Below are 13,084 nucleotides of genomic sequence, written 5' to 3'. Positions count from 1 at the left end.
TCTGGGCCCCTCTAGGGGCTGCTCAGGTCTTATTTGGCGTTAAATCAATTACGTTTTTATAAACTTTTATGATGCTGGGAACTATTTGCTGTCATTGGTCTAAAGACTAAACCATACTCATTCTGCTGTACAGTGTTGTAGGATGCGTTAGAAGTGTTACATATCAGATGATATTCATAGGTTTTTTGGTTTTGTTTTTTTTTTTTAATACTGTGTATATATGACCAATATTCATCATATGAAGGATTGTAGACTAGCTTGCACAGCATGGAAAGTGGAGGCAGGTGTCGTGGATCAGATGCACTCCAGAAAGAAATGAAACGCGGTGCCAGCAGGAAGACCTAGAAGTAGCAGTTTTTCCCAGGCATGTTCTTTTACATATTCAACTGAATTTCTACTATGGACGACTGTTCCCAGAACATATGCAGGCCAAACTGTACACAAAGGATACTTTTAGCTTCAAGTTCTACTTGAAACTGAGATATTAAATTGACATAGGAGTGGCGAAAATAGACTCCATTATGCTATCCCATATGATACATTGGGACAGACGAACTTTTGAAACAGCTGTTACCTTTCCTGAGACCTTCACATGTAATATAATTAAGAAACTAAGTGATGCAAGAAAAGACATGACCATATGCAGTCACTTGCTGACTCGAAGAAGCTCTTTTATCCCATTGCATGTATTTTTGTTGTTTCCAATAATATACTAACGGTATTTCCTAGTCAGCTTGTATTTGTGCAAGGAAGTCCTGTAGATAGCAGGTCATGGAGGATTACAGGGTTAGGGTCGGATCTCTGGACATTAAATATGGATGTGAAGAGTTTGTGTTTGTACCTACACAACTTTGGAGTAGTAACTCTCTCCCATTCTCTTCTTTTTCTAATTCTCAGGGCATTTCTATCCAGATAGGAAAGCATTTCCAGAGATAGCGCATCTCTGCCCCTGTAGGGTACAAGTAGCTTTTCCAGACCCCAGTTTTACTTCTTCATCTGATTCTGCTATTTTTAAAGATCTACGTACAGCAGGGAACAGACCCTGGGGCCTTCAGCTATCATCTTCTACAAAATTTCAGAATGACACAAAGGAGGAGCTTAGCTCCCTGCTTAAATCCTCATTGATAGCCATTGCATAGCTATTCCGATTTTCTGTCTTCGTGTCTCTCTTCATCCAATCATTGGGACAAATCGAGCAACAGCTTGTAAAGGTTAATACTATTTCCACTGAAATGGTATATTTGGTTAAGCTATTTTGCCACCATCTGCTAGAAAGTGGGACTCTTTATCAGCCTTCTATTATTTTATTTTATTCTTTTAACTTTTTTATTGTGTAAGGTGTTATTGCTAGTTGAAAAAAATAGCAGTAAGCCACTCATATTTTTAGCACTGCGGTCAATGCGCAGGAAATCACTGAAGCATCAAACTGCAACAGTCTGTACGTTATTGTGCGGTGTCGACTCCGCACCCATGCGGGTCTGTGACGTATTGTAAGTGGAGAATCATATATTCCTTATATGCATGGTAACTATCGGGAACGAGAAATGAAGTACTGCGTTTTAACACTTTAATTCTTTGGAACTCAGTCACCAAAGCTACCTTAGAGTATGTTCTTAGACCCAAGATTAAACAACGTAGTTACTGCTGTACAATGGTGCAGGTCTGTGCCTTCCCTTTTTCAGTCTGTTATAAAATGTTGGCCCATACCTGGCTCCAGAATGCAATAATTGCCTTGGCTTTCCTCCTTGGCTGTGCCTGATGTTATTTTTGCATTGCTGTAACTCCCTGTGAACCCGAGATCAGGATCAGGCCTTTTAGACCTGTCAGGAACAGCATGTCCAGTATTGCACAAACTAGGAAGAAATTATTTTAAATGATAACACGCTTTGTTCCTACTGGATATTAAGGTGGTACATGAGATTTCAATCATGAGAATTATGCAGTTATTAACCAACTGTTATTGTAAAATATAACCCTATCTTAATATAAAAGAATAAACCATAAAGGTTGAAATGGTCATCATATCAAAGATCAAGTTAAAATCTCAAGGATAATAGATTCTTTAGCCTAAGAGTTTTTTAACGACGGTGCTTGAAAATGTCTTACTACATCTATTGGGCTACTACCTAGGAAGTTTGCTATGATTTGGGCCAAGTTTTGTCAAGAAATAGGTGCATCCTTCATGGAGACTGAATTATGTACCTCAGAGCATAAATAAAATTGTGAATAATGTGCTGAACAGCATATTCCACACGTGGTAAGAGAGAAACACTGGACAGTGAGCTATTGCTACAAACAAATGAGAAAAGATGTTTTACGCTTCTCTTTGACCCCAGGAGAGGCATGGGTAACTGTACAGGTAAATTAGAGTTGCCTGAAGAACTCTGCGGGCCTTTTCTGCTTTTATCTGCAGAAAGTTCTCAAATACTGGACTAGAAAAGGGTGATTAAAAAGGCTGCCTTTAGAAACATGAGGTAAGATGACCTCCGTGGTCCTTGATCAGTGTGTTGTCTGTTCTGAGAGACACCACTGAAAGCCTAATACGGCAACAGGTAAAGAAATTAAAAGGAGATATGATAATTAATGCCGATGAGTATGGTTTTTGTAGGACTTGGCATGTATCAACTAACTCACTGATGTTTGCTGATGAGATTGCAAGTTTGGTTGATAAGGGAAACTGTGCTGTTGAGTTTAGTACGTTTAACATTTTACTGAACTCAGCACCAAATTCTGTTTTATTGTCTATCTGATATAAAAGGATAATACTGCAGTAAAGATCCAGGCAATGTTGATGTAGTGTCATTTCTGATCTCCTACTTTGACCAGAGAGATGACCGATGGGTGAAATTAATGCTACTTCCTAAGTACAAATTATTCCAGGCTGGATGACATCTTTCTGCAAAGGAAAAGGCACAGGAATGTTACATCTGCTTCGTATTTTCATTACAATGGATTTTTCTGTTTTTCTAGTACTCAGATAAACTGGCTTCAGGACTCTTCTGGGCACCAGCCCAGGACACCATATCCCTTTGCTGTTTGTGTCCGTGCCCTGGGCGCAGATATGTGATGTGTTAGCTGTGAGAGCAGCGTGGTGGGGGTGGCTGGAAAAAAAATACGGAGCAGAGTGCAGATAAGAATAATTGAAAAAAAGCTATCTGGCAGTTTACTTGTTATCCCCTCGCTTTACCTATAGGTTTTTTCACCTGTCCCCCTTTATTTCCACCAGTTGTGTGTTTAAGCACTTACTGCCCCTGAGCTGTACTTCAGCAGAGATAACAAACAGTGTAGCAAAGGCTAAGAGCAAAACCCAACAGCAGAAATATTTGCGTAGGTGTGTTGATTTTAAACACTTCTTTCACAGGCACAGCAATACGTTTTCTCCTTTACAAGAATGCTCTGACTCACCACGTGTGTGGTATTAGCTTGTTTTTTCGTTTGTTATCTCCTGCTTCCTCTTCCATTTTTATGGTTTTTCAGGCTCACAGGTCTACCGTAATGATGAACCTAGTGCTGATTTTTATTCTTTTGAAATATTGTCGCGTTAGGTTTCAATGGATGCTCTTCATGTACACGATGCTCTTCAGCAGAAGAATGGAATTAGTGAATGTAACAAGATGCACTCTAATTTTGAAGTGTTTTCACATGACTATGTCGAGCACTTTCATGTTCATAATGCTTCTGACTTGATAGTGGTAAATATGTCATAAGGAGTGAAGTTGGACATTAAAATCTTACCGAAAATTATATATAATGTATTTAATCTCATGATCTTGAAAAAAAATGCAATGAATTATATTAATTATGGATAGATTTTTTTTTTTTCCTTTCTTGGATAACTTGCTACAACTGCTACTTGGTACAAGTTGCTAATGAATTAGCATTTGCATTCTGTCTTTCACTGAATGTAGCTGTAGGAAACATAGGCATAGCTCAAGCCAAAATTTAGAAATAGTGCTACCCTCTTTTTTCTTGAAGAACTAATACTTTGCTTTGCTTTGCTTTGCTTTGCTTTGCTTTGCTTTGCTTCGTAGAAAACCTAGATACTAACTTTAACAACACCATACCAAAACTCATGACATAAATTTCCTGGGTAATAATAGTCAGTCCACTCATTATATGACCAATTTCTGGACAAAGCAACACGCCAATTTGGATCTAAAACCTGATAAACGCGATATGAAACTTCCTCTAGCTCCACGGGCTGTTGTAGGAGGGGAGTACCAGAAAATATAATTAAGCTACCAAAGACGTATGAATGGCAGTGAGGCAAAACAGTTCACTTTCCTAATTTCTGCAAAAAGCTAAAAAGCATATTTTTCCTATTTTCATGGAAATTAAAAATAGCAAAAGGAAGGTTTTTTTTTTGTTTTGTTTTTCATTGGAAACGTAACTCTGTTACTTTGCTTCCCTTATTATCCCCTTTCTCTTTTTGAAGGGAAAGGGCAGAAAAGTATTTTTTCCCTTCAAAGAAAAATTAGAACTAATTTAAATATTTTCACTGTTATCAAACATCAAGGTTTCGTGAAAACAGTGTTTTTAAAAGAAATGTTACAAAAACTGTTGTTGAACATAGCTTTGCCAAGGCACAGCACTTTCTGAGGAAGACTGAGATCTGATCTCCGCAATTTGCTGTGTTACTCTCTTGACCCGGGCCTGATTCTCAGAACTGGGATGGCTTTACGGCGTGTACAGATTTGCATCCGCAATAACCTTTCTGTATTTCACCTCTCTAACACTCATTACTTCCAAACCACGTGTTTGAAAGTCAACTGTACGTTTAGAAATCGAGGTTTTAGGATCTTAACTGTTGATCTGCCAGGCATGTAAAATGTCTCTTGACTATTTAGCAGCCGCCTCACACCTGTAGTTGTCTGAGCTCTGGCTCCAGTTCAACCAGATGCTCTACGGGGATGCTGTGCAGCTTGCTGAAGCAGGCTTGTCTCCCCTCCGAGCATCCCAAGCACATGGACCAATTCATGGGAAAAGCAATTGCAAGTGTTGACCCACTGAGGCCGATAATTTAATTAAAAGCATGAACCCCTTCTTCCCTTAGTGCGGGCTTTTGAACTCCTGAAGGTATCTCCAAAAGTGGCGGTGTGTGTAGGACCGAATTGATTTTGCTGTCCCAGCCAGAAAGGTGATTTTGTCCTTTCAGATCAGTGGTGTTTCTTGACCCATGACTAAACTGATCTACCCACCCTCCAGAAATTAAAGTTCTTCTTTCTCACATCCAATGTGATCTTTTTTTTTCCCCACCCTAGGAATCAGTTTTCCCTTCCTGTATCATCCATCCAACCTCACGTCAAGGATTTTTCCTGTACCTGTACCGTTCCCTGACTTTTCCCCACTCTTATCCAACCTGACGCTTCTGTTCCACAGAGCTGCAAACCAGCTACTTCCAAGAGGGTTTTTCAGGGTGTTCCCCTGTCGCCCTTCTCTTAGGGCAATGCCTTAAACTTATGCTGCTCCTTTGCTCCAGGAAGCCTATAAACAACAGGGAGGGGAGGGGGGAAAAGTCTGTCTTAGTTTAATGCCTTTCTCCAGCAAATCAACCGTAGGAGGTTTCAGAACTAAAATTTATATCCAGATGCTAACTATTTGCCAAAAGGCAAATTAGCTAATTATATAATGAACATGGAGTGCCTCACAAGCAGTTGCACAGGGCTTGGCAGCTCTGCCTTCCAAAGTAAGTGAAACGAATTCCCCTGCAAAACCGGCCCAAACTTGGCCCTGGTGCTGCTAATAACAGTTTGGAAGCACTAAATCGTAAAAACGTCAGATAGGATCCTTTTTCTGTTTTCTGTCAATATTTTTATCTGTTTCCTGACTGTATTCCTCTCTGCTATTTTTTAAAATTAAAAAAAAATAAAATTAAAAAAAAAAGAGGACCCAACATACCACCAAATTTTTCTTGCAAATGTGAACGCAATGCCGTTGCGTTTGTGGAGCTCATATTCAGGGTGCCATCTACTGGCACGCAGGGCCGATACTGCTGTCGGGAGTCTTAATGGAGTTTGGGCAGTGAAGGATTTGTACCTGGAAATCCTAAGGGAGCAACTTTTGTAACTTGTACCTTTCCTTTATATTCTTCAAGATCTCTTTCACATTCAGCAGGGTCTCACCATGCTCTACACTAAGACAAATAAAATCTGGTGGTGGAAATGTTGAAGTTTCTTTTTTTTTTCTTTTCTTTTCTTGGGGTTGCGGTAATTTTAGTGCCTCAGAGGATCTCCTTGTAGTAGTCTGATGTCAGTGGATTAGTCCCAATTTGGGGGAAAATTAACTAAGGTTCAATGAGATTAGAATAAAAATTTTCAGAAGACACATCATGAACTCACTGTGCTCCTACTCGAGATCCAGGGCATGACTTTGTCGTATTATTAAACTTTTTTACAGCACATTATGTACTGCCAACAGCAGACAGACACTACCTGATTAAAACTCATAGTGCTCCCAAGAAGAGATATGTCAGAGTTTTACAGGTGGGAGATTTCAGAAGAAAATCTGAGAGATGTGCTCCAGCCAAACATTGGATTGGTGACAGAGCCAGTGTTGCTCTCGTCTCTCGAGTCTGATCAGCTCTCCAGCCTGGAGCCTACTGAAAATCTGTTGAGAAGCAAATTTGGTTTGATACCAACGTGAAATACAGAATGGTTTGACTCTCCAAGTTTAGAATGTGGAAAAAAATCATTTCCTGCTTACTGCTGCTGCAGACCTTGCTGCCAAAATGGCAAAGCGTCCCTATGACATGGGTTTGAGTGGTGACTCCTCCGAAGGGTGGTGAGAAGTGTCTCAGAGAGGAAGAGTACACAGTGTGGTCTCCTAAAGGTCCACGTAAAGAGTTTTCCCCAGTGTCACACACCAGCTCTGGGGCAGAAATAGACAAGCACACTCCCGAGTAGCAGGAAACAGCTTTAGTGAAATTTTTCTCTTCTCTTTCTGTGGTTCGGCTTCTGTAGGGATCCTTGAGTAACTAATTCAATGCAGGAAACAACCACCGAGCATAAGCTTTACTATTGGTTTTACTAAAGTTAGTGTTTCTATCATAGCATGCAACGTTGAGTGAATAATGGCTAATATTGAAGCACTTCCCTCTTCAAGTGGTGTGTTTCTTCACTTTTCCATATCTCTGGCTGTTTGTGTTTAAATCCCCCTGAAGATATTCAAAAGCCATCTGGACTTGATCATGGGCAACCAACTCTAGGTTGTCCTGCTTGAGCAGGGGGGGTTTGGACCAAATGAGCTCCAGAGGTCTCTTACGACCTCAACCATTCCATGACTACATGATCTCTCATTATTGCCATCTGTATCTAAGGCAGTTTCCTGTAAGCAATTGATTTATTAGGGCCAGGAGAGGGTGAAGTTGAGAGCTGTGTCCTTCTATGAGCACAATGCCCTGTGGTCCTGCCTGGAGATGTGCAGCAACGCTCCTCATCTTCCTCTCCCACCTTCACTCCGGCACCATATCCTCCCCTGCTCTGATGCCTTCATAGAAACGGGCTCTCTTGAAATCAGGGAATGTCATCTTTTAGCGTCGCCAGATGTTAGAAAAAGTCGTCTTTTCAAGTCCATTTGGAAAATGCTGATTTTCAATAGTTTATATTATAACTACACTTAAAATGGATTACCCCGGCTCCATAGCTGGGAAACCAGCAATTCCAGCTTATATAGTATCTCTTCCTCACACATTTTCTCATACGGTTACATAGCGATATAAATAGCAAGTTTTCTTATGACTCTTAGCTTATTACTTCACCCACAATTTACGTGTAGTGCTAGGGTGAACTAGGGGGAGGGTAATAGAGCACGTGTTGTACATCACTGTCCTGATGTTTGTACACGAAATATGAAGCAGCTCTTGCTGGTGGAGGCAGGAGACAAGAGGTTGAACTCTAGCAGCACTGCTAGAGAAGAATATCATTCCATACAAGTTCCCCCGATCCCTCCAGGGGTTTGAGAGCTGATGGGCGCAGCCGTTTCTCCATTTCAAAATGTTAAAAATGAACGGAGAAACAAAAATCCCACCCGTGCTGTTGGTAGAATTGTTAAAACTAAGGGAAATTTTCTTAGGTCTGGGCTTGAATCTAGGACACTAGCAGGGTTGCAGCATGGGCCTGTGATGCACTTGTAACACGCGTGTATTGAACTGTGGAGGTAAGATATGTTAATTGGCTTCACAGCATGTCGTTTTCCTTTGCAAGATTTCAAATGTGTAGCGTGAGCAGGGCCAAAGACAAAGTGTAGTGGCTGCCAGCTGGACGTGACAGAGGCTTAGAGGGAGATTACACCGTAGAGGAGAATGGCTTTTGAGATAAGGATAATCTTTTACATAAACTAACTCTTCCAAGGCAGTTTGGATGGGTGAGTGATAAGGACAATAATAAAACTAGAGGCTGACACAGCTGATAGTTATCCTGGTGTTCAAAGATGATCAAGATCTTGCCAGCAAGATAACTCAGCTTCTTCTGGCTAAAATGACATATACGTTGATACATTTTTGTATGAAGCATCCCTAGATTAATGCTCTAATTTTATGTTCTTCAGGTCAACCCAGTAACCATGGAAAGGTCTACAACTTCTGATACTGCCTCTGAAAAGCCTAATCCTTCCCACCACTGTACGGGGGCTGTTCAAATGAGGATCAAAAATGCCAACAGTCACCACGACAGACTGAGCCAAAGCAAATCTATGATTCTGTCCGAGAACATGAAAGTCGCTGAGCCTGTAAGTAAAATACTCCTCATATTTTCTGAGTCTTCCAATTTTTTAAAAACTACGGAATTATCTTAAGTTTGCTTAAGATACTGGTTTCATGATCATTCCTTGCAAGGAGGGATTTAATGGTACTGATACGTTTTTAGGAGTATGGCTAGGCATTGGAATAGCAATTTTCCATCATTGAAAGACAAAATTTGGCTTTGGTGGCCGGGATCATAGCATCTTCTCAGCATTTCAACTCTCAAGTGTTACAGTATTTAAAAATGGCTGCTGTAGAGAATAGTACTTACAGTATCAGATATATGCCCCGATTTCTCAAAAGGCAAACATTAAAATCCAGACAAAAGAAAAGAAATGGAAATTACAACTCTGTAAATAAAGGGCAACTTTGTCAATAACAAAAATAAATCTTGCTGTAAGAATGAATGAATTGTGAAAAAGCAGACACTGAAGTTACCTTATTATGTTAATAGTTGACAGAGTTGAGTCATTTTTAATCCATTACCATTTTTTTTTTAAATTAAATAGTTAGTGATGAACTCTGTTGCCAGTTGCGTCCCTGCCCCTGTACTCCTTCTGAGCTACTAAACAAACTGATTGGTATGAGTCTCCCCTGGTTAATTTTCTTCCATAATGGTGGCAACTTGCAGCTGAGGCCATATGATGTTACAAAATTATTTATGCAATGTTAGCCACTTTTTGGACTCCAGATCCATTTTGTTCTCAGAGAATGCAAATGAGCAAAAAAACTCTGTTAGCTGGGGACAGAGTCCCAGGTCTCAGTCACTTCTCACAACCATGCCAGCCATTAATTTTTTGTTTTGTTGATGTAATGGATTCCTATGAAATATTCAGCTTTCTAACAAAGTTATGAAATAGAGGAAGCCTACAATAACAGCTGTATTTTCTTCCCATTTAAGTCCAAAAACAAAATTCAAACTTATTTAGAAATACGTTATTTTAATCATTAATTTCTCTGGTACAGCTTAACTCATTGCACTTTATATTTCCGGACAGAAAAATCTGTTTAGATCTTAGCAGCTGATAAGATACCCATTTACCTTCCCTTTCAACGATATTGTTTGCCTCAGACACACTGTACGTGCTTCTTCCCTTTTATCTGATGTGAAACGTTCCTCCGTTACAAACCTGAAACGATGCTTACAGTAATTTACTGGGAATACTATAATGTATTATCAGGAAGAACTGTACCTTTGAAAAAGTTTAAAAGTTAAGTATATTTAATGATGCCTAACATATTTTATTGGCTGTGTTTAACAAAAGGCACTAGGCTGCAGTTGTTTTTGACAAGCATGAAAACATCACAGCATGAGACTGCAAAAGGAATTATGTAGAGAAATTACAAGTGATCCATCTCTCAATGAATTATCCACCTCAATAGCCTGCAGAACTCAGCTACCAATTAACACCTACTTTATTACATGTTGGGATGTACTTAATAACTTTCATGTGTTTATGCACTATTACCTTGACTGATGCCTCTTGTACAATTAGGCATAATTGGCATATCAATATGCAAAAGTTAAAAGGATTAACCCTCTTAAAACTAATGAGCATTTCTGTATCCAGCTGCTAAATGAGACAAAATTAGCATTTTTCACTTTTGGGCAGGATTTTATCATGCAGTTTCTCATTGTTGATATTACCTTGTTACATAACTTTAGTTTTGGGGATAGTATGCTGGACTGTTACAGAGCAAGGGCTCTAAAAAGTTAAATTAGACATAAATATTCGCTGCCGCATTCCAATAACCATAGCAGGTACAATATACGTTCCCTGGCTGAGAGCTGAAAAGTTGCTTTGTGTTACATTTGTTTAGTAGCTAATTATATAAAAGTGGAATTTTACTGAGTATATGTCATTTTACCAAGCAAACTTGGCTCCGACATAATAGATTGAAAGCTTGCCATGCTACTAATTTCCTTTCTATTTCAATTCTTTTCATCTCTTTTCGCCACGCAGAATTTTCTGACTAGATATTGACAGACTGAAAGTGTTCTGGTGTATTTACTTAAATAAGCCTCTTAAAGTTGTTTGCTAACGCCCAAACTAAAAGCGGAATTCCTACGGATCCAAACGTTTTCAAACACGTGCTTTAAACGCAGGGAGATTCAAGTTAAGAGAGCAGTGAAATATCAGTTGCGGGTATCAATTGCACGCTGGCATATCCGAATCTGTGCAAGTGACTTTTGAAGGATTTAAGGGAAAGTGATGGAGAAGAGTAGGCTCTGGCTCTCCAAGTGTCTTGAAAAACCAGGGTCCAAGTATTACACACACACACACACACACGCGCGTAATAATAATAATGATAAGTAATAATCTTGTTTTAAAATTCGTGACGCTCTTTTCCAGTGCACTTATATACACAGTTTTCACTTCTGCATTTGAAGGCACACAGGTCCCTGCTGAAAGACACATATTACCCATATGTTAAGCAAAGCTCATTATTTTGTGCTAGAAGGTAAAAAGGATTTATCCTGATCTTTCTATTTGGAAATTTTCGGTTTTCAGCAGTCTGCCGCTGCTTGGATGGTGGATATGATCTGTAAGGTATCCGCTCCTTATGCTTATTTTCTATTTTACATTGAATATTTTTGTCCTATCATCGGAGCGATTTTTCTTTTCAAAAACTAGAAATAGCTAAATAAGGGGCTCCATGGTACTCTTTTGCCACCCATAGTTGACGTGCACCATACCCTATGTTCTATTAATAAATGGGTCAAATCCTCTTTACCCAACTTATGCAAAACCTACTGACTTCAGTGGATTAAGGCAATTGGCATTTGGCACATTTTGAACAATCAATAGAAATATATATTTCTAAAACATATATGGGGGAAAACAAACAAAAAACCAAACAAAACCTCCAGACAATAAAGGGCAAAACCCAGGCACAAAACGAGAAGATCACTGATGATTTATAGAGAAGAAAATATATAATTTTCTCTAAGGGATTTGTTGTATTCTCAAGCATTTGCTGTGATGCTTGTAAGCACACCTGGGGCTATACTTTCGAAGGTGGACAGATTATTTTCCATAGTGTGACAAAGAAGGATATGCATCGTACATCAGGAGGGCCATATGCACTTGTGCATTTAATAGTAGTAAAGATGCAAATGTGGAATGCGTAAGCTAACCGATGCAAAAACTAAATGTAGGTTCTTGGGGGTTCACGTTATTTATTTACGATGGAAATGCTTGAGCGTTGTGCAAAGGTTGAAATTGATATTAATGTGGAGTTTAAAGAGCACAAATCACAAAGCTGGACGCAGACTGTGGTAAGCAAGGGCTCTTTCTGTGCTTAATGTTAGCGCCTGAACTAGCAATGTAAATGAATATTTGCTATTTTCATCTGTTAAACCCCAGGGAAGTGCATTTTGCTTCATTCAAAACAACTTCAAACAATGAAATGTCTTTTTTTATTGGTGTCTATATTAAGAATTAGAACCTATTTAGACATTCCAAAATGTTAATGTATTAGAGCTTTTTCTGATTAGGTTAAACAAACTGGTAGGTTTATTTATCTCTCTAATACATTATCAGGGAAACGGGAAGAAATCCTCTTTTGTTTCTTACTCCTGTGATCACAGAACACTTGCCAAAGTTATGGCTAGCCAAAAAGACAGAAATAAAATTGCTAAAAATATAAGCCTTCTGTTTAGCAGAGTTTTTGAGCCATATTTTGAAATTGCAGGGCTTGTACATGTTTACTTCAAATCAAGCTTATAGTCAAGTTTGAGGCTTTGTTTGTATAGATTGTCCTGAAGTAGATCCTGATATTTAATTAAAATGACACTAAATCACATTGAATTGATAAGACTTGGCATCTCAAACAAAGGTAATTGCCCGTATTGGTTTTGTACAAAAATAGAGCTGCTTGGAAAATGTGCAGCCAACACAGACTGTCAACTCCATTTATAGATCAATATGTGAAAACCATTGATCAGGCAGGCATGTGTAACAGTAACACTTTGCATTTATTTGTTGTTTTTATACCATGTTAAGGCTTACAGGATTATCGGCTTCCAAAATATTTTGACTTCCTCATAAATATGTTATCTGTTTAATGTTAATTACAAGACAAACTCCAGCCCTCTTTTAGAGTATTTTCGGTTTCATTGCTATGGGTAGTTTTAACTGAAAGTGGATTATTTCAATCTCTGAGAGATCACCAGAGCTTCTTTTATAGTATAGTTTATTTAGGGAAAGTTTTTGAGGATTCCTTTTTTTTTTTTTTTTTTTTCTTTTCTCAGTTCACTTTTTTTCCTGGAGGAGAAAACCAAATCTTGGCAAAATATTTCTAGAAGCAGAAAACCTTCTCCTGCCCTGTTGTGCACATTTGAGG

General features: G+C 38.9%; 1 protein-coding gene across 3 annotated transcripts in view; it reads left to right on the top strand.

Moving 5' to 3' along the window:
- Window positions 1-13,084, top strand: part of ARHGAP15 (Rho GTPase activating protein 15) — a 344,807-nt gene that overhangs the window by 14,571 nt on the left and 317,152 nt on the right. For all 3 annotated transcript variants that reach the window (XM_054208190.1, XM_054208189.1, XM_054208191.1), the window contains one exon: window positions 8,545-8,724. In XM_054208190.1, coding sequence (XP_054064165.1) covers window positions 8,560-8,724 — 165 coding nt within the window. In that variant the 5' untranslated portion in view covers window positions 8,545-8,559. The remainder of the gene's footprint in view (window positions 1-8,544; window positions 8,725-13,084) is intronic.

The sequence above is a fragment of the Rissa tridactyla genome, chromosome 7, assembly GCF_028500815.1.
Source record: "Rissa tridactyla isolate bRisTri1 chromosome 7, bRisTri1.patW.cur.20221130, whole genome shotgun sequence".
Lineage (NCBI taxonomy): Eukaryota > Metazoa > Chordata > Aves > Charadriiformes > Laridae > Rissa > Rissa tridactyla.
The sequence above is the reverse complement of the archived record's forward strand: the minus strand, read 5'-3'. Positions and strand labels throughout refer to the sequence as shown.